This window comes from Engraulis encrasicolus, chromosome 7 (assembly GCF_034702125.1).
Source record: "Engraulis encrasicolus isolate BLACKSEA-1 chromosome 7, IST_EnEncr_1.0, whole genome shotgun sequence".
Taxonomy (NCBI): domain Eukaryota; kingdom Metazoa; phylum Chordata; class Actinopteri; order Clupeiformes; family Engraulidae; genus Engraulis; species Engraulis encrasicolus.
Window position 1 is genome coordinate 37,111,382 of NC_085863.1, and position 21,988 is coordinate 37,133,369.

Below are 21,988 nucleotides of genomic sequence, written 5' to 3' on the forward strand. Positions count from 1 at the left end.
GGTTTAAATCTAACAACTGTCTCCCCTGATTTAATTTTCCTGCATTCCCCAACATTGCTGATTGAAGACTAAAAAGTACAAAAAGAGCAAACCAAATGATCACTGTTTTTGGATAATTCTATGTTTTTGCTTGATTGACCTGCTTGAAAAAATCTCTACAAAACACTAGCTGTATTTACGTGGGCACTTTTTATCTGATTAAATGTACAAACCGTTAAAATGTTCATCATGTAAACAGTGAAATCATCTGCTTAAATTTAAGTGACTTAAATATTTCAACTGATTATAATGTGTGGTTTACAATGTTCATATGAACTGATTAAATTAGGAAATTGCCCATGTAAACAGTTCGTTTCAGCAAATTATATTTAATCGGCTTAAACAAATGGTGTTGGACTGCCTTGATTTAACTCTGAAGTTGCCTTTCCTTGTGGTTGTTTGTTGCTGTGCAGGTGCTGAACCTGGTGCAGTCCTACGTGACCCTGCGCGTGCCCCTGCACGTCTCCTACGTCTTCCACTCGCCCGTGGGCATCGGCGGCTGGCAGCACTTCGACCTGCAGTCCGAGCTGCGGCTCACCTTCACCTACGACACGGCCATCCTCTGGCAGGACGGCATCGGCAGCCCGCCGCAGGCCGAAGTGCAGGGTAAGAGTTGCATTGGGGTAATAGCTTTTGGTCAAGTCATGGTGACTTAAATGTCATGCCATATCAAACCAGCACACAGGGCAAGGCTGGGTTGTGTTTTCTTGATTTGATTTTAACGCCATCTCTCTGTCCCTCTGTGTGCGTGTGCGTGTGCGTGTGCGTGTGCGTGTGCGTGTGCGTGTGCGTGTGCGTGCCTGCATGCATGTGTATACTCCATCTATTCTAATATTTAAAGAAGAGAACATTTGAGTTGTTGCCGTCCATTCAGTTCCATGGCACCTTCAGACGAACCGAGTTGCTCTGTTTAGCTCATGTATTATACATATACGTATATCACATCAGAAAATAAAGCCACATTGCGACATCTGATAGTGGATATCTTGTCTCCATCCCCAGGTGCCTTGTACCCCACCAGCATGAGGATAAACGAACAGGGACGTCTGGTGGTCAACTTCCGCACTGAGGCACGCTTCAGGGGTCTGTTCGTGGACACGCACCCAGGTATGCTCAGCAGTCAACTTGCACTTCATCATGTTGACATTGTTGTGCATAGCATTTATATATCATTGTTAAGCCTTTTTAAATGATGGGGATTGGTGATGAATGTGATCTCTCCTTTTGTCACAATGCTTCGCAAGAAAAAGAGACTAAACCCTGGCTCACACGATTATCGGCCCAATTCTCGGCTGAAAACCCCCCTTACGACAATCGGTGGAACGTTACCCCCCAAGACCATCGCAAGCGATTGTCATCAAAGATTTCCTCGTTGTGTGCGACGTTCTAAGATAGAACTTTGGCAGCTCAAAGAGTCGCCGATTGAGAATCGTAGAAATCAAACACTGTTTGATATTTGCGACTGGAAATAGAATGTTGGGCATTGTCTCGGTGGCTGCGAGCAGTGATAAGATTGACAGTTGCGATTCTCTTCTAGTGTGCGGTGCACCCTGACGTCTAAATCGCACACACAATCGTGAGTCGTGTAGTTTGAGCCTGGCTTGCCTGTTTGATCTCACCTGCTCTTCAACTGCCTTTTAAGGGAGCAAAGGACGGTACAAGAGAGAGGACAACCGCCAGAAATCCATGGTCCTGAGCATGGCCCACCCTGGGCTGACCTTCAACTTGTCCCTGGTGCGGACCGAGCCGACGTACAACCAACCCGTGCAGCAGTGGACCTTCATGTCGGACTTTGCTGTGAGTTATCGTAGATTCTTGTTCATAAAAAAAGAATTAGGATGAAGTTGGTTTATAGATGGTTACAAACTTGTAACGCTGGAGCCTAAAAGGTGCCATTGCATGGTTTCTTCATTAATTTTGCTGCGGTCTACCAAGTATTAATGAGTGGTTTTGTGAGCCAGTTTTTTGTGAGGAAAAAAAGCATTTGTGTTCCTGCTTTGGGCTGTTCTAGTTTGGTGGAGTTTGGCTATTCACACACTACCATCAGTCAAAGTCCATATAGGCCTAGCACGCCACATCGAATATCTAAATGTTCCAAACAAACACACCCTAACTACTTCCCAATATTTTGCAAAGTGAATTGAAAAATGTGAAAAATATTTCAGTGGTAATCTGAACTATTCAATTCAAGAACTTCTTTACTCCTTATTTGCACACTCTTCCATCTATCTTCTTTTATCGTATATAAAAAAGAACAAGTACTGAACGGCTTCGTGGGGAAAGGCACCTATAAAATCTACTTTTGACACTTAGGACCCACAACTAGTGTTTATATTGTTTGATTTTGTGTTTTTCCTCTTGTTTCTAAAGAACACAAAGCACATCCCCGTATTGTGACTCACTTTGTTTTTTGAAGACAAAACCTTTAAATGCACTCAACAGGCTGCGAACCTGAATAGCTGCTTGGTGTGTTTTCTTAGGTGCGCGACTACTCTGGCACATACACTGTGAAGCTAATCCCCTGTACGGCTGCCATGAATGTGGAGTACTCCGTACCCCCCGTCTGCAACCCCAGGGAGCCCATCACGTTTGACATGGACATTCGCTTCCAGCAGGTACAGTACACCAACACTGTGGATTAGGGGGGAAAATGAAGCCTTGTGTTATTGTGCAGGGCCAGATTAAGATGGCCCTAGGCTACAGGTTGCTGTGGGCTGCCCTGGGAGGAACATTTCACAATGAAAGGAAATAGACAGACATCACAAAAACTTGGAATTAAGGATAACATGTCTCCCTGCTGAGCCAGCTATTAACAAGACTTAAAACGGATTTAAAACTCAACATTACAGATCATTTTTTTCCCCCTGGCAGGAGGGGGCCCCTAGGCTGCAGCCATACCTAGCCCGGCCCTGTTGTTGTGTCAATATGAGCCACCTGTCGAACTGACCTACCAAGCCATTATTATAGTACTACCACTCACTACAGTAGCGCTTTAGGGGTTAGGGTTGGGTTGGGCTCTGCTAACAGCCTATTGGTAGCTCATCTTGACAAAGCAGCCCATCTCGACAGGACACTGGGCCATGACACACTGTACCTCAACTTGAACCCTGACAACATTACTTGTCTTCAAGAAGTCATAACCTGACTTAACCATAACGTGCCATAATCCAGGGCCTCTTACATACTTCAGTGTTCACTGCTGGAAACCAAAACACAACAATTGAGTTTGGGGCAATGAAGATGTTTTTCACTGCAGTCAGACTATTCAGAATATGTTGTGTGTGTCAATCGAAAGTATGTTGTGTAGTATCGAAATTGACGTTCAGCACTTTCATAGGGTTACATAGGAGCAGTGCAATGAGTACTATACAGACATGCGCAACCTGTTTGAAAGTATAATGGAGTTGCTAGTCTTGCATGATACATAGAAGTCTAATCTAAATTCCAATGAATCTATGGATCTAATCTAAGGGGAAGCATTCCTGCAGTTGATCTGCTTGTGGTAATATTTGTCTTGGATACATGTCTAAATCTTGTGTCTAGAGATGCTCACTGTTATTTCTTTGTATGGACTAAGATCTTGTTCCTAAAAGTCATGGACCAAGACCTTGTATTGCTCACCGTACCCTTGGCTTGTCACAAGACACCTTACCACACAACAATACCTTTTAGGGTGGTATTTTGAGTATGTTGTCCTAACAGACACTTTTTAAACTTAACTGACAGGTCAAAGGTAGCGCAAGTAATACAAGTACCGTACATGAAGTTGAAATTGGCCGGAATTCTCCTTTTCACTAGTAAGTAATTTTTGATGAAGGCTAATGTGTGCTATTATAATGTGCTGGTGTGCAGGTGAGTGACCCAGTGGCTGTGGAGTTTAGCCTGAACACGCAGATGTTCCTGCTGTCCAAGAGGAACCTGTGGCTCTCCGACGGCTCCATGGGCTTTGGACAGGAGAGTGACACCGCCTTCTCAGAGGGTAAGGCCATCCGTCAGGCGCTTTCATTGGTCTCACTCAGGACATTTCACTGCTGGGTCGTTAGGGGATTTTTTTTGTAGCAGAGGTGAGGTGGTGCAAACACATAGCTAATGTCACTCTTGTATGGATTTTATGGTTACACTTTGCTTGACAGTGTCATAATAGTGTCATGTACGAGTCATAAACATAATGCCAATGTCATAAACGTTTTATGCCCATGAAAAGTTGACATTGTTAGGCCTGTCTTTGTCATAACTGAATTTCACTTAAAGACAAAGTCATACAATGTTTATGATATTGACATAACATTGTCATAATGCAGTCAACTCTCTGCAAGTGAACAATGTTGTATAATTAATGAATGTAGCCTGCCATGCCATCGTCACACTTAAATGACATTAGCTGTGGTTGCACCACCCTGATGTCTTCTAAAAATGTCAATGTCCCATCTGTGAAGTCTCCATAATTCAAGTAAAATGTGAAAAGAATGATGGGTAGTTTCATGTTGAAAAAAGGGCTGTCTATATGTAGATGAAAGTACCATGCCAGGTGGATCTAATGGCCGTTCACTTCAATGTACTGTGACATTGACATGTGATACTTTGGTGGTTTACTTCAATGTAGCATTGACATGATACTGCATATCCAGCATGTTGACCTAAACCATTTATTTGTTTTCCCTGTAGTTCTGTCCTTCCCAGTGTATGGTGTAAGTAACCTCACTGGTTTCAACTTCTTCATGTCTTGTAATCTCCATGCAGGCGACACGATCTTCGGTAGAGTCATGGTGGACCCTGTGCAGAATCTGGGAGACTCGTTCCACTGCAGCATTGAGAAGGTGTTCCTGTGCACCGGTGCCGATGGCTATGTGCCCAAGTACAACCCCACCAAGTCAGAGTTTGGCTGTCTGGCAGACTCCCCGTCACTTCTCTATAGATTCAAGATTATCGTAAGTACCTTTCATTACCTTGAAAACACTCATTAAGTGGCTTTTTAGCACTGTCCTGCTGACACACGTTCTACATGATCGTTGACATTTTTGTTATTGTTTTCTTAATTATGAACCTTAACCAAACACCTTACTCAACACGCAATCCACTGAACCTTGAAATCCAATCAACCTTGCAGCAATAATTGTGCAAGCAGTCCATTGTGGTGGTGATTGAATTCATGCCAGTGCCATTTGCTGTTACATTATATAGACTTAATCAAATTTCCCTTCTTGCAAATAATTGGATTCAGAAAGAGAAAAGTTTTGAAAAAGAGACAATGTCCTTGATTCTTCAAAGTATTTTTCCTCTGTAAAACCTTTTTTCAAACTGTGAAGCATTTATTACCATCAGTAATCATAATGATCTTAACTCCCTCAGGACAAGGCCCAGCCTGAGACGCAGGCCAGGTCGTTTGGAGACGTACCCTTCAATGCTCTCCTGGCAGTGGACGACCCAGGTGCCCTGACCCTGGTCAAGCAGCCTGGATCAGATGGATTCAGGGTCGACTCAGAGCCCATGTTCCAGGTAAGGGGTCACGCTAGTGGATATTCTCATCCGAAGAGTTACGTTTTTAGTAGCTGGACTTGTTCTTAGAATTTGAAAGACGGACTGGCTTACAGCTAAACCCCTTTGGACAAAGGGAGTTTCATTTTCATGTTTTATTGCAGACCCTTGGTGATTGCCGTGCATTGTGTGCAGGGTTGCCAGATGAGTCTGATGACTTTCAACCCAAAAAATGCTCAAAACCCACCTGGAAGCACTGAATTGCACTCAATTTGAAATAAATTGTATTGATTTCTATGGCCATAAATTGCCAGAAAACCTCGCAAAATGCCATTTTTATCTGGCAACACTGATTGTGTGATTAAATGCTGAGAAAAGGCACATTTGGTCGTACATCCTCATCATATACTGTACACCTTTTAACACTGGTGTCTCTATTCCAGGTTGCAGCTGGAAGGGAGTGGTACATCCACACCATCTACACCGTGCGCTCCAAGGAGAACGCCAACCGTGGCATCGGCAAGAGGAGCCTGGAGTACCACCACAGTATGAGCATGGCATCACCCTCTGCCACCCACGACAACCTACCAGCTCTGCCCTCGTCCCTTGCCCGCTCCAGGAGAGCTGCTGGTCCCGAGGTGCCCGCCCTGGCCGAGAACATCGGGCCCGACAATAACCGTGGCACCAACATCATGCACATCTCCCTGGACCGCAGCCGCAGGCGGGCGGGCCCCAGGGACGACGGGGCCCTGGCGGACAACACTCTGCCCCGGGAGCAGGGCAGCAAGCGTGGGGAGGAGGACGCGGTGACAGTGGCGGGTGCTATGGTGGGTCTCCTGCTCACTGTGCTGCTGGTAGTGGCGCTGGCACTACTGCTGCGCTCGCGCCAAACAGGCGTCGGCAAGATGGCGCCCAAGCCCTCGGGCAGCAAGCAACAGATGATGGTGACAGACAAGTCCTACGACAGCGCCGATAGCTCAGAGGTTTGATGGACAAAAACACAGGACCAAGGGGGGGAGAGGAAAAAAAAAACAATGATACTTTTGAGTAGTGGTCCCTTAAAGAGCTTTATTAACACTTAATTAAACTTTCTAATGATCTAATTATAAACAAAACATTTGCAATTTTTTCTAAATGGTAAGAATCAACCTATAGCTGCACAGTGGTGTGGGATGCGGCTCCTACTTTGATGTGTTTGCCAGCCAGACGCTTCAATATCCAGTGATTTTATTATTTGTATTTTGGGGGACAAACTTTCCAGACTGCTGCTGCGACAGTGATGTGTCTGATGTATTTACATAGTATTTCTTTCACATTTACAAACATTTGTAAATGTTTCGTTGATAATCAGTTAATTATTTACGTGTTTATAAACGTTTTAGGGACCTCTATTCCAAAGTGTTCACTCTTTATACAGTGTATGTGCGTCCATTTTGTTTGTGTGCACCATCCTCCTGATATTTGTTTCATCCCTGTTTCTTTTTGCAAGTGCCTCTCAAAACCCCACGTTGTCTGAAACCTACCGTAGCACCGCAGTCAGAACTGACTGAAAATCATGAGTCGTGAAACTCTTCATCAGTTGCTTACAAATTAACATTTTGAGAAGAAGAACAGGTAATAACCACGTTGTTATTATTAAGGTTTTTGATTTGATAAGAATGAGAGAGAAATGTCTTTGTTACCAGATGGGTAACATCCTGTTGTTTTTTTTTTGTCGACAAATGATGTCTAACAGGATTTTAATTTAAAGAACATTTGAACAAGAAAGCAACAACCATGGTACATCTAAACTGCAACCACTGTTAATGTATGTGTGAGGTGTGTGTCAGAGTATATGTAGATTATTTCTTTTTTTTTTATATTCTGGATTATTTCAAATGAATTTATCACGCTTTTCTAAAATGTCTGGAATTGAAAATGGATGTCTAGGTGTCCCAAAGCATAGCATTGCAGTCGTCCCTGGCTACAATAAGCTGTAGTCGTATGCTGTATATCTGTTGGTTTCAATTGTGAGTTCACATTCCACTTGATCCACATCACCCCTTCTTAGTATTCTGTCTTTACCTTCATCCCATGACACTACATCAGAGTACTTTTTTTGTCAGACTAGTTATAATTAAGTCAAAGGGTTATATTTTTGGCTGTGCTGAAAATAAGGTGAACCTAAAGGTGCAGATAGGTACTGCCAGAAGGCTACATCTTGGCAGAACTTTGTTGTTGTTTTTTATTTAGTATTATTGTACCCTGAGAGTATCTGGAAACGAAGGAAGCACAATTGCCTTGGAATGTATAAATGGCTGTATTTAGAATAAAAAGAAATAAATGTCTGATCTTCCGATGTACACAGTCGTCAAAGAAGAAGACAGCATTGTATCTATTACACTGGAGCCTGTGCAACCCATAAGGGGAAAATCATCACTGTATTTCACTTCATTCACATTTAAGCTTGCTATGCAACGCAGTCTGAAAAACACAAAATGTACCTTTGATCCTTATTTGACATTTAATTATATCATTCTTTTTACCGAACATTGTATTTTTTTACATTTTGTTATGGTCTGCTCCAGGTTTGTACCTGAGGTTTAATGTATTTTTAAAATGTGTTTATGTATGCACATCTATTTATAGATAAATATTGTGTATTTGGGAAATGGTCATGTGTTGATTTATTATAATGGTCCATTTTTCCTACAAACTACTGAAGAATACCTACTCACACTATTTTAAAATGGTTAAATAAAGTTGTGATTCTTTAGTGTAAGTTTGATTTGATATTTTACTGACTTCGTCATAATATCTGTTTATATTACATGATCGTGCCCCACTGCCCCCTCTAGTGTTGAAACCAGGCACATGTGAAGTAACACAGCCCTGGTGACCTGCTCTAACAAGGCAAGTCCATGTGTGGAGGCATTTTCACTGACCACAGTTTGGCAACAATAACCAACACTGATATATATCAACCTTTTCTACATCTATTTACTGATCATAGCAGGCAGCTGCATGCAAATTTACTGAAATACTTGTCAGACTTCATTGAAAAACATTTTTGGGTTTATGGGGATGACAGCATTTTAATTATTACAGTCACCCCAACCATTTAAAAGTTTTCAAACAAGGGCAGAGAAATTTAAATATTTAGATCACAAAATATTAAGATCCCAAAGAATTAACATATAAGCCGTGGACAATATTGAGAGACCACTTCGAAATTTTAATTTTTTCTGATTTTGTTATGCATAGGTATGGGTTTGAGTAAAACAAACATTGTCATTTCATTCTATAAACTACCGACAATATTTCCTCCGAATTTCAAAAGAAAATATTGTCATTTAGATCATTTATTTGCAGAAAATCTCAATCTCAAAATGGTTAACCCTTTGAGGAGTAAGGAATTTCTAGAGGTTCTTCTAGAATTTTACTGGAACACTCTACAGCTCCTATAGACGTCTGTGTTAAAAATCTCGCAAAGACATTATGACATCATAATGAGAACTCAAAATTTGGTCAAAATTCTAATCACATATTTGTGATGGTACTCCTCAAAGGGTTAAAATAACACATAAGATGACATCTCAAAAAATGCAAAGAAAACAAGATGATATTAACTTTAAAACAACATAATAGTAATGTATTAACTTAGGAAGAATTCAGAAATCAACATTTGGTGGAAAAAGCCAGATTTTTAGTCACAGCTTTCATGCGTTTTGGTATGCGTTCCATTACTCCTTCACATTGTTCTTGGTTGACTTTATTCCAGGCCTGCTGCAAGAACTGAAGTTGCTGAGTTTGGGTTGATGGCTTGTGACCATCCAGCTTCCTCTTGCATCAGTTGTTTTGCCAACAGCATGCATTGCAGCAAACACTACTATGTGCAAAACACCTGCTCGTGTTTTGGTAAAGATCAAGATCAAAGACGATGAGAGTTCTCCTCTCAACCTACTTAAAAAGCAGTGATTCCCTGTGTCAACATCAGAACACTAAATGTGGTGGATAATTTAGAGTAGGTCTTGAAAGTGGAGCGATGATCTCTGAGTTTTTTCAGGCTATAAGTCTCAGATTGCTGGGATATCAGCAGAGATTTAGTGGCAGCCCAACTATGGATGACTTCATGTTTTAACTTTGAAGAGGTAATACATTTGGAACCCATCATTTTATCACAGTACTGACCCTAATAAAATAGAAATCTTTATTATTTTGATATGATGTGCACAGATCCAATGAGACGGATGCCATGGTAGTCACATCTCCCACAGCAGGCTTGTAGGTGGACAAAATAGCTTTTAAATCTACAAAATATGTCTAATAGCGACTTTTGATAATAATGTAACTATCATAAATGGACTCGGCATCATCAATAACCCTAAAATTGACACCAAGATTGTGAAAATATGATCATAGTAGAGATAAGTATGGGTTCGGTAGCTATACTGACCAGGGCGAGAAAGCGCCCCCTAGAGGAGGGGTATAACGGGGTCCGAAAATTCGAAACCCATCATTTTTCACTAGTAGGACCCCAAACAAAGCAAATGAAGCAAAAAATATATATATATATATTAGCACAAAAAACCTACGGAATGACACTTCCTACCACACTACTATGTGGGGAAATGGAAAATTGTAACATTATCGGTATTGTGCAGGAAATGGTCAAAAAAGGTACTGCAACTATGCCGCTCATTGAAATCGGGTTGCCTATTGCCAAATTTGATCTTTTCATGAAAGTTTACTAAGTAATAAACTAATATTTTCTAAGATGGCCCAAGTACAGTCATTTTTGCAGCTAAAAATGGCTATTTGTGTAACTTCAAAATAGAGGACCATGGAGAAGACCCCCCTTTTCATGTATAAAAAGTGCAATCTTTCCAGTCATAATAAAGAATTTGATGGTGGTGGTAAGTATTCATGAAAAAGGTAACATTAGTGAATGGGTAGAATAAATCCTGGAAATAAGCAACTAAAAATCTCACACAGTGTAGTCTACCTTTAAATAAAAATGATACATTTCTAATTTCAATTAATCTAAACCTAGCTTGTGCATAGCAGAATCATCACAAATGGTCAATTTGCCACTCAACACTCTTAAGAATTAAAAAAAATGAAAATGTAAACTGAATGTGAAACACCTCATGCTATGGCTAACACACCACAGTAGGCTACAATGAAAAAAGTATTGTGACAACCAACCCAGTAGCAGTGTGACAACCAACCCTAACTGACATGTTTAACTCTTTCAGAGTCTAGCTCTCGCATGGATTGCCCTAAGAAAAGATTAAACAAAATGGAAGCCTACTCTTTAGGCCTATACTTTCAAATGGTCATACTGATTTTGATGTCAGTTGTGCAATGAATGAGAAAAACATTAGACTTATTAAAATGTTCATGTGAAGAGCACATAATGTTGTCTCACTTCAAGGATATCATGTTTTTACCTCCAATATCAACGTGTCCTGTGACACTAACAAATCACACCTTCAGAGGCTGAGATATGATGCATGTGACAACTATGACTTGTGACAACCAACCCTCTACAGTAGGCCTACGATATGCAATATGTATGCAATTCGTATACGTATGCAATACGGATACTTTATTGTCCACAAATTGGAAATTTGCAGTGGAAATGCTCTCTGCAGAAATGAAGTCTTTTCAATTGTCACCCTTAAATTTCACATCTTGCCATGCAAATCGTTACACACATATCTCTCCCTAATACACAAATACAGTACTCTATGTACTTTTGCTAGTTAGAGAGAGAGAGAGAGAGAGAGTTTGTAAGCCTATATGTGCGCGCATGTGTGCGTGCGTGCGTGCATGCATGTCTCTGTGTAAAACATAAATAGTGTTAATGTGACCATTTTCAAAGAGAATAGTGAAAGGTGAGCAGAGAAATGATTGATGTATTGACACCGGGGCCAAAAAGCCACAATTCATGTTTTTAGCTCAACTTCAGGATCCGGTATTTCTCTTTTTCTTTCAGAAGAGACTGCACTTCACTTTCATTGCCAATTTTCAGAGAGTTTCTAGCATAGAGGAAGATGCACAACAATCGTGGACGTCTCCTGGGGAAAAAAAGAAAACCCTGAGAGACTGCGTTTCAAGAGGCTCATACGAGGAAAGCCAATGGAATCTGTAGGAATGAACTGAAATGGCCAATATGGAGAGGGAAAACCATTCCCTGCCAACACACCCTTGTGGGTCCCATATGGGTTGAATGTGGGCTGCCCAGCTGGGCTCAATACGGTTTTGGCCACGGGTTAAGCAGTGGCCCCATGTGGGCAAGCCCAGTTGGGCTGAAGGTGGGTTTCACATGGGCCCTAGCTAAAACCCACATGGGCAACCCAAATTTCTCCCATCTGGGTCCCACACTGAGTGGCCTCATGGGGGTCATCCCTATGTTTCCCAGGTTCTATGTTCCCCACTGCTTCAATGTAGACTGCTGCCACATGGAAAAGTGCTGGTTGCTGTTGCAACCGTGGCAGGTTAGGTTTAGGGATAGTTTGGGTCAGGGCACAAATTGAATACTTGGAAACATACAATGCGGGGAACATAGAACCCTTTTTTAGAAAAAGGGTCCTATGTTCCCCACTCCCATACAAAGACAGGGGAACATAGGACCCAGGGAACATAGGACCTGGGGAACATAGGTACGCTCCCGCCTCATGCAGGCTCATTGTGGGTCCTTGATTTTATCCTTTCAGGTAGGCCTACTGTGTGGGCTTAAAGTCAGCCCAGTTATTTACACAAACAGCAATAACAAATATGTTTACTTCAATTGCTAACAACTCTAAATACATGTAGAGTAGTACGGTATCTGGCCTTAAGTCCTGCGCGCAATTTGGAGGAATTTCTCACTTGAACTGAGTTAGTGGGTCCCTAGGCATGAAAAATCACAGAGGTGCTTGCTCACCATAGTGCCACGTTTTTTTTTACAATATGGCCGCCAAATATGGCCGCCATGGCCTATGAGGAAAATCTATATTTTCATTTTTTTTAAATGTTAATACACATCATATATCAATTTCAACCGTCGAGAGCGAAGCCGGAGTCCATTTGTCGAAGGCACTGTTGCTAACCAGCTAGCGTCTTTTCCAATGGGACATTGCATGGCAGCCAAGTGACCTGTAACTTAGGGCTGTATTCTCCCACCTGCTTAAGTAACAAAAAAAGCGTGGAACAGCGCCTCAGCGCTGACTCAAGTCACAGTCACACAGGTCTTTATAGTAAGCATATTACAGACACACACAGTTGTCATATATAATCTATTGTTGGTGTGTGTGTGTGCAAGCAGCCATGTTCTTCTATGTTGTACCGAAGACTCAGAGTTCTCTTCGTCCCGCCAGCGTCCGCCATCCTTTATGTAAACAGTTACTGTACACACACACACACACACACACACACACACACACACACACACACACACACACACACACACACACACACACACACACACACTCACACACACACACACACACACACACACACACACACACACACACACACACACACACACACACACACACACACACTTCCACCCCCTTCCAAGTACCTTCTTCAACATCACAGACATACACTCACACATGTACATACATAATGACACCAAAGATGGCTAGACACAAATACAGATGAATCATGACATACACATACATAAACAAACTGACACTCATGCCTTCTGTGACTCATTCCCAAATCTGTCATAATGGCAATAACAGCCTTTTATTCTATCTATTCCATTCATACATACTGAGATACTGCATGGGACACTTTGCTTATCCCATCAATGTGCTTTGTCAAGCAGAGCTATCCTGCTCCTACAGTAGATTCAAGTCCATGATTAGGGTTAGGTAGCATTAATAACATTAATAGCAATATTCCCATTAATAGCAATATTAGCATTAATAGCAAGGCACCAGCATCTCCTTGGCAGCATCTCCCAGTCTGATGATGTGTTATTTATCAAATGCCACTCTGTCTAGCACATTAAGTCTTGTTTCAAATAGATTGTGACACAAACAATAATCTCCAATTTACACACTAATATTATCTGACTCCATCATTATTGTAATTATTCTTATTGTTGTTGTTATTATATTATTATTATTACCCAAAGGGTAACTTCTTACTTTCGTGCTGGTACCTAGCTCATATATTTACACCAGCGTGGGTCCGAAATGCATTAACTGTTCCACATATTAACTGTGACAAAATATGACCAGCTGCCCAGAGCATGTTCTCATATCCGTGAACTTACAAACAAAAGTAATTAATTAATTAATCAGTTTGAGGATCATCATGTTGTGCTCACGGACGGTAACCAAAACCAAAAACACCTCGTTGCACCATGCACAAATTGACAAGGCACGTCAGACTAAAGACTGATGTTCCAGTCGTCCAAACAGCCACCCAAAGTATGCCTATTCAAAAAGAACCTTCACCATTTATGTTGTAGCCACGTTAAGTAAAGGGTTTTTATTGCAACTCCTCAACTTTTGCGATTTATTGGAACTTGTTCATGAAGCCTATTAAACTTTCTGAACAGATGCCCGACATAGGCTACAAAGCCACGACCTAGTACTGAGGTAGGCTACAGGTTGTCCTATCTGTTTTGTAAGACACAAAATATTTCCTGAATCTCATTATAGCTAAACGTAAAAAGGTATGCCTACATATCAGAGCATGTCTTTGGCATTTCGTTTCAGTCTTTAGTACACCCTATCAGCTGCGTGTTTAAATCCTGGCTTGGCATTGCATGCCCATGCCCAATTAATTCCCATGTCTGCGACAGAATATAAAGTCTCCGTTTTTTTCATGACGATCGATTTCCTTGTTCGTTCTTCAGCATGCATGTGTCATATGCTGATGGACAACTGAGATCCACATATTTCCAATGATATTAATGTCACGTTACTGTACAGAGAAGCGAAGAAGCGAAAGTCAGCAAATACAATGTGGCTGTTACTGTGGAAATTAAGAGGCAATGATCAGCCTTTTAAATCAGTTTTTAATTTCCGGACTTGTCTAGGCAACACACCAAACTCAAAACATATCATCATGTTTATTATCTCAATCAACCTTTTGCGCACCAAAACGCTCAGCTGAGTTCCCGCCAAAGGTACACATTGCGTTCTCATCTCATTATCTCACCTCCACTACTACTCCACTACGCACACGCATGTTTGAGAGAGGGGGGGGGGGGTCGTATTATGCACTTAATCTCTGCTGCACTTTAAGTGGGATGGTGGGGCTGGGGGGGTCAAGCACTGGTGACACTTTATCCTCGTTTTGCACTTTACTTGGAAACCTGCTACTACTAAGTATTGTACCCCAAACACAATTTCGTTGCCTTTTTGACAATGACAATACATTCTTGAATCCTTGAATCCTACTTGCCTTGTGTTTGTGAAAATGAGCTGAGGACAGATTTTGAAATGCTTTTGCACGAGGACTTTTGGCACGTGGTTCTAAATTCAAAGTTAAAGTTCAGTTTTGGATCTCAATGGACTGCCGAGGTTTTCACATGGTTGATCTGAAAATCCATGCTCCGTGGTTTCTTTGAAACCACAACTGATGAAGTCGGGGAAGACTCATCCCCCCATTTAGCATATATCACGCCCATGTTGGGCTACAGGCTGTTTTTCGGAGTTAAGCGCAAGAGTGTGGTAATATTTCAGAGGGGAGAATATGCGCAGGATCAAAGCGTGTAAAAGGTGTGTGCCGACCGACTTATGTCAGCGGCGACATTGCCGAGAACCGCACCCAACTTGCACCCAACCGCACTTGACATTTGTCATGCAGCCAACAGCTCAGAACAAGGACAAGCCGTGACTGAGCTGTTCCTAAAGCATCGCCTGAACAGGGACTTGAACCCTGGACCCTCAGATTAAAAGTCTGATGCTCTACCGACTGAGCTATCCAGGCTTCGAGAACACTGCCGGCACATGAGAGGTCAGATCCCGCAGGACTATACGGGCCTGGCGAAAAGGGAGGATTGAGAAAATGCAGCGAAAGACCCTGTTATTTTGGGATGATCTCTGCGCAGGACCTCGTGGCGCAACGGTAGCGCGTCTGACTCCAGATCAGAAGGTTGCGTGTTCAAATCACGTCGGGGTCATTGCTGGACACTGCCTTTTGAAGAGGTGTCACTGAAAGAAGCCTGAAAATTGCGCAGCACAAGCAGCATGTTTGCACGAGAGGCAGCACACACTGGCTCCCTGTGCTCTCACAGCAAGACCGCTGCATTCAATCCAAGGCCTTGTTATGATAGAGGAGTTGCAGCTGTGCTATGCTGCCTAACAGGGATACAAATCGGGACTGGACCACTCCTACAATGTAAATCGACGCCTGAACAGGGACTTGAACCCTGGACCCTCAGATTAAAAGTCTGATGCTCTACCGACTGAGCTATCCAGGCTTCGAAGGAAGAGTATGCTCAGCGGACGCCAGACGCTAACCCTAGAGCATTTCACCAGAACATGAGTGATCTGAATATCGCAAGAACAGCAGCGCATGCAGCAGGACGTTTGCGCGACCGTCGAGGGCGAAGCCGGAGTCCATTTGTCAAAGGCACTGTTGCTAACCGGCTAGCGCCTTTACCAATGGGACATTGCATGGCAGCCAAGTGACCTGCTAACTTAGTCAGCGGCTGTAGTAACCCAGTGTGTAGTACATCCATTCAATCCAGACGGAGACATGTCACTTGTTTGGTCATTCTTAATGAAGAAAGATAGCCCGGCAAAACTACAGGACAAACTGGGACGTCCCACACTAACTAGACCCGGTGGGGAAACCCCAATATAACATAAGTTCCTGAACCAATATTTCCCAATAGATAACACTTCTCCCCCTTTAACTGTAAACATATTATGGCACACATTAACAACAACAACAACAAAAGTTGTACCTCTCTGTCTAACTTTGGTTTGAAATTTAAAGTGCCTTGGCAGTTACCTGAATTACCTTAATTAACCATACGGCGTTACCAGGTCAGTCTGTCTGGAGGCCTATGTGGCCTCGTTGATCTCCTTGGTTCTGGTGCTCCCCCGTGCTGGGTTGACCTGGGGGCCAAGGGAGTGCCCGGAGCTGCTGGTTGGGCCAACGGCGTGCCTGGCGCAGCCGGTTGGGCCAGCGTAGTGCCCGGAGCTACTGGTTGAGCCAGTGCAGTGCTCGGAGCTGCTGGCTCTTCAGGCGTGCTTTGGTCCTCTTCCGGTGTCTGAGGAACTTCCACTGAGCCTGCAGGGCTGAATGCACGGTTCTTGTGTGCCCCACGTTGACGCGCTTCCTCTCCTGCATCATAGCGATCATGTAGGTGATCCTGGTGCCTCCGCACCTGCCTGCCATCCAGCAAGTCCACTACAAAGGACACAGGCCCTGTTTGGTGTTGAATAACCCCTGGCAGCCAGGGCAGACCAGTAGCAAAGTTTTTGACATAAACATGATCGCCTGGCTGAAAGACTCTGTCTTTTGCGTGCTGATCCTGCCTCAGCTTTTGTGTGTCCTGCCCCCGGACCACTCTCTCTTCGATGTCTGGATGAAGAAGATCGAGGTGTGACTTTGGCCTCCTCCCAAAAAGCATCTCTGCTGGGGATACCCCTGTCGTGGTGTGTGGATTGATCCGGTACTGGAAAAGGAAACTGGTTTCTAGAGAATATCCTGTCATTTTTCTCAATACATCTTTCAGCGTTCCCACAGCTCGCTCAGCTAGTCCATTTGAGGCGGGGTGATAGGGGGCAGAGCAGACATGTCTGATCCCATTTTTCTCCATAAACTCTTTGAAAATGTCACTGGTGAAAGTGGGACCATTGTCTGTCACCACTGTGTCTGGTAAGCCGTGTATGGCAAACATGCCTCTGAGCTTGTCAGTGGTTACGGCCACTGTCATATTAAACATGATATGTGCCTCAAGCCATTTCGAATGTGTATCCACCAGCACCAGGAAGGTCTGGCCCATAAATGGACCTGCAAAATCCAGGTGGAGCCTGGACCTAGCACGGCCAGGCCACTGCCATGGATGCAGTGGGGCAGACGGTGGCATCTTCTGGTTGATTCGGCACGGTAAACAGTCCTTGACCTCCCCTTCCAAAGCATTGTCCATCCCAGGCCACCACACAAATGACCTGGTCAGGCTTTTCATCCGAGAAACTCCCGGGTGGGCATCGTGCAGGGCCTCCATCACCTGTGCCTGCCCGGGTAGGGGGACAATCACTCTGGAGCCCCAGAGGATACAGCCATCAAGAACACTCAGTTCTAACTTGCGCTTAGTGTAACAGTGGCACGTTTACAGTTAATTAAATTCAACTCAGCTCTTGCACGACTACGCCACCTAGGGTGGGGGAAGACAACCTAGGAGTGAAATTACCCCCCAAATTAGTAAACCAGGACACAGGTTCGGAGCACTCTTAGGCAGGAGTTTATTCTCTTTTCACAAATACAATAGTCATACAGATCATTAAAATATACATCCCGGTCATTGAGGTCAGGTGAGTTCAAATGTGCAAATATTAAGGCTGTAACGATATTGCATCGAACCGAGGGATCGCGGTACGCAGACCCACGAACCCCTATCGCGAAGCTTCCTCACAGAATCGCGATGTGCCCTTTTAAAGTTGTTACCCCTCAGTGTAGAACACAACAGGCAACATACAGGCAAGAGTTTGCATATGCGCTTAAAAAGACCAGTAGAAAAAGGGCGCACACGTTCGAGTAACAGTTCCATTCACCCCTTTCTCATATAAAATGTTCCTTTCAACCAGCACGTTGTTGTTATCCATTGCCTGAGCAACCTCCGCGGGACGAAAAACTTGGGCAAACATCGGAAGGTGAAGGACAAATGAACAACAGACCAAGAAGGCTTTTATAAACGTGTTTTTATTCATGCATGCGCGATGTATTGCGAGTGGAGTTTAACGTTGGAGCGGAGAGAGAGAGAAAGTGAGAGCGCACGAGATGCTCCGCCTGCCTATAAATCAGCCTGGAATCGCTTGTAGGGAGGTGCCCGAAGTCGGACGAACGTTGAGGTCGATAGGCAGGATATTAGGCAGCATTATTTCTTCCCACATTAATGTTAGGCTATATTGTAAAATTGCCGCCTGCATAAGCAGAAAGCATGCTCCATTTCAGCCTCTGCATTCATTCTCGCTCTTGACAAAATGTCAAACCACAAAACAAAACGAAAAACGTGCGCGTTACAGTGAGAACTAACTGAGATTCATTTCGAGTTTTGATTGTAGGCTACGGGCAAGCGCTGCTGCACCATAAAAAAAAAGCTACGGAAGTATTTAACTTAATCAAAATGAAGTGTTGCATTTCTTTAAGTAGCCTAACTTAATACAACATGTTTCCTGACGATATATGGCCAGTGTTGTTTTAATGTTTGGATATTAAATATATTAAAAATATATTAATTACAAAGTATATATATAATTTATTTTCTTCTTTTTTTTTAATTTTTTTTTTTCCCCAATTTTTTTTGTGTGAAATCGTGGGGCATATCGAACCGTGGGTCATATATCGTGATACAAACCGAATCGTGGGTTGGGTGTATCGTTACAGCCTTAGCAAATATGCAGTGGTGATGCAAGGGACAAATACTAATACATTAGAAAATACAATATGAATGAATTGCATTTGACAATATTGCACTGATCCCTATTAGACACCCACAGGCGGGTCGTTATGTGGAGCAATATGGCCACTGGCCACACACACACACACCACGCACACACACGCACGGCACCTGTGCGAGAGAGGAAGGGAGGCTACACTCAATCGTACGAACCGCCCCCACTACAGGGAAGACAGGGCAATGGTGTCACTCTTAAAGGGGGGGGAAAGCTAGGCTTAGGCTAACCAATAGCAGCACGGTTGAAAAGGGATAGATAAAGACTAGGGAAAAGGCCACACAAAATAAACACACACAATAAAGTACTCACACAAAATAAAAAGAAAACACACATCTACTACTACTACACGCAGCAAAATAGTAATAGTCACCCAAGTGCACACAGCAATGGAAAAGTGAGGGAATCCACCACCCGAAAACCGGCATGGCAACTCCATACCTATCCAGGGAGGAGAGAAGAGAGAGACACTCAATAGCGAGAATGACACATACTAATGTATTACACAATTTGCATACACAGTGATGACTAGATGCAACTTAACTTTTGTATAGCAAGAGAGAGGGGAGAACTACACCGCCGTAGGTTGACTGAAGGGGGTGTACACTTGCCTCCGGTGCCGTGCCTAGATGACAATCACACACGCATACAGACGCACAGACACACACGCACTCACAACACACACAGGTAACTAGACCTGCGCAGTGCGCAGCGAGGAGGCTGGCGTCCCAAGAAACGGGCCAGAAAATAAAAATAATTAAACCAAACAAAAGCAGGACGAGCAGGTGGAGCCAGTCGGAACCGGCGCAGAGTGTGACGGCAACAAAACAGCAACCTCCGAGGAGTGCAGCCAGCAATCCCACGGCGTCAGAGAGGCACCGCTAACCCGATCATGGATCCGTGGTTCGGAACAATCGCAATTTGGACCACACACTGAGGAAAGTGAGGGTAGATTTAGTGACTAAGGTCATCGTTACCATCGGAGCAACAACATCAACGTAGCATAGGCCAGCTTACCATCCACTGACTGCAGTCAGGTACCCAGGGGCCAACCACTGTGGCCAATCCAAAGCCGGCGTAAGCACCACGAATCAGGCCTGCCACAGGGCACAGATGATGGGGCAACACACCAACCAAGGAGGTACACACCGGTGCAGTATAGGCAGCGCGAAGTGAACGCCAGTTCACAGCAGAGTGCAGTTCCACGCAAGAATGGCTAGAAGTGGAATGCAGTCACATAATCAGGCCCGTAATTCAGACAATACGGCGATCGGACACATCATAAAGTATGAATATTAAATGCCTACCTGAAGGTACCAAATCTACCGGATAATGATCACGGCTAGCCGCAACTCACACGCCAGCCGGCATCCTCTGCCGGCAAAACAACAGCGGGGCGGAGAGAGACCCACATCACGTCCAAAAACTACATTTATCAACATAAAAGTCCTGCCAGTAATGGGCCAGCCAATCACAGACAAAGGACCAAAATCAGTCAGATTGAGGGGTGTAGACCAATCTGTCAAATTTGCATATGGCTTGAATCTCTCCTCCCCTACTGCTACCGGCCAGCCCTGCAGCACCCACCACTTTACTTGTGATAACACTGGATCCCTCTCAGTCCATGTTTTAATCACTGGTGAGTTTGCCAGTCTGTCCAACAGGAAAACTGTTTCTGGTGGAAAACCAGTGTGTCTGGGTGTGTCGGGGAGGGTAGGCGGCTGAAAGCATCAGCGTTTCCATTTTCACTACCTGAAAGGACCGCCCCCAGGCCATAAGGGGACGCGTCGCAAGATAGGACAACCTCCTTCGCAGGGTCAAAGTGCACCAGCAGTTGGTCTGAATGCAACAGTCTCTTTAATTGCTGGAATGCCTCCGCTTGGGCCTGCTGCCATTTCCACGAACTGTCTTTGTGCAGCAGCTGGTAGAGCGTGATCAGCACAGTGGATAGATCAGGTAAGAATTTAGCATTATAGTTCACAAACCCCAGGAAGGACCTGAGCTCTGCTACATATTTCAGGCTTGGGGCCTCCTTTACCACCCTCACCTTCTCTTCCACTGGAGACAGCCCCTGAGCCGAAATCCGGTGCCCCAGGTATGTGACACTTAGAGCTTGAAAAACGCACTTTCTGCGCTTGAGGCGCAGTCCTGCCTCAGACAGTCTGCTCAGTACCTGGTCAATGTTCCGCACATGCTCCTCCTCTGTACTTCCTGCGACTAAGATGTCGTCCAGGTACACTGCTACATGCGGGAGATTTCGAAACAGGTAAGTCCATCGTGCGTTGGAAGATACCTGAGCTGGATGCGACCCCGAATGCCCGGCGGTTGTACTTGAATAGCCCTTTATGTGTGTTAATGGTCACATATTGTTTTGACTCCTCATCTAGCATAAGCTGCTGGTACGCATGACTCATATCCAGCTTTGTGAATGTTTGACCCCCCGCTAATGTGGCGAACAAATCCTCGACTCGAGGCAGATGGTATGTGTCGAGTTGGGAGGCCTGGTTAATTGTCAGTTTGTAATCTCCACAGATTCGCACTCCACCATCTTCCTTCACCACCGGTACTATGGGCGCGGCCCAGTTGGAGAATTCCACCGGCTCAATCACCCCCGCTTGTTGCAGTCGCTCTAACTCTGCCTCCACTTTAGCCCTCATGGCGTATGGCTCTGGACGTGGTTTGTAAAACCGAGGCTGAGCTTTGGGATCCACGGATAATTTCACTGTGGTGCCACGGAGGGTGCCCAACTCATCCTTGAAAACATCTGAGTACTTGGCAATTATGTCTTGCACTGCTGTCATGTTCTTTACTTCTCCCCAGATGTTTCCCCACTGCAAGCGATTTTTTTGTAGGATATC

The 21,988-nt window shown here is 44.0% G+C and overlaps 1 protein-coding gene and 3 non-coding genes across 4 annotated transcripts in view; 2 read left to right on the forward strand and 2 right to left on the reverse strand.

Annotated features, from left to right (window-relative positions):
• The window catches only part of frem2a (FRAS1 related extracellular matrix 2a), a 71,429-nt gene extending 64,926 nt beyond the window's left edge, over positions 1-6,503 (forward strand). The window contains exons 17-24 of the mRNA XM_063202507.1: positions 453-645; positions 1,042-1,155; positions 1,691-1,836; positions 2,520-2,654; positions 3,892-4,018; positions 4,780-4,967; positions 5,389-5,535; positions 5,958-6,503. Of these exons, the coding sequence (XP_063058577.1) occupies positions 453-645; positions 1,042-1,155; positions 1,691-1,836; positions 2,520-2,654; positions 3,892-4,018; positions 4,780-4,967; positions 5,389-5,535; positions 5,958-6,503 (1,596 nt within the window). The remainder of the gene's footprint in view (positions 1-452; positions 646-1,041; positions 1,156-1,690; positions 1,837-2,519; positions 2,655-3,891; positions 4,019-4,779; positions 4,968-5,388; positions 5,536-5,957) is intronic.
• Positions 6,504-15,359: 8,856 nt separating this feature from the next.
• On the reverse strand, positions 15,360-15,432 carry trnak-uuu (transfer RNA lysine (anticodon UUU)). Its single transcript has one exon. It is a non-coding gene; the product is annotated as a tRNA-Lys (tRNA).
• Positions 15,433-15,553: 121 nt separating this feature from the next.
• Positions 15,554-15,625, forward strand: trnaw-cca (transfer RNA tryptophan (anticodon CCA)). The gene has a single exon. It is a non-coding gene; the product is annotated as a tRNA-Trp (tRNA).
• Positions 15,626-15,852: 227 nt separating this feature from the next.
• trnak-uuu (transfer RNA lysine (anticodon UUU)) lies at positions 15,853-15,925 on the reverse strand. The gene has a single exon. It is a non-coding gene; the product is annotated as a tRNA-Lys (tRNA).
• Between the last annotated feature and the right edge of the window lie 6,063 nt (positions 15,926-21,988).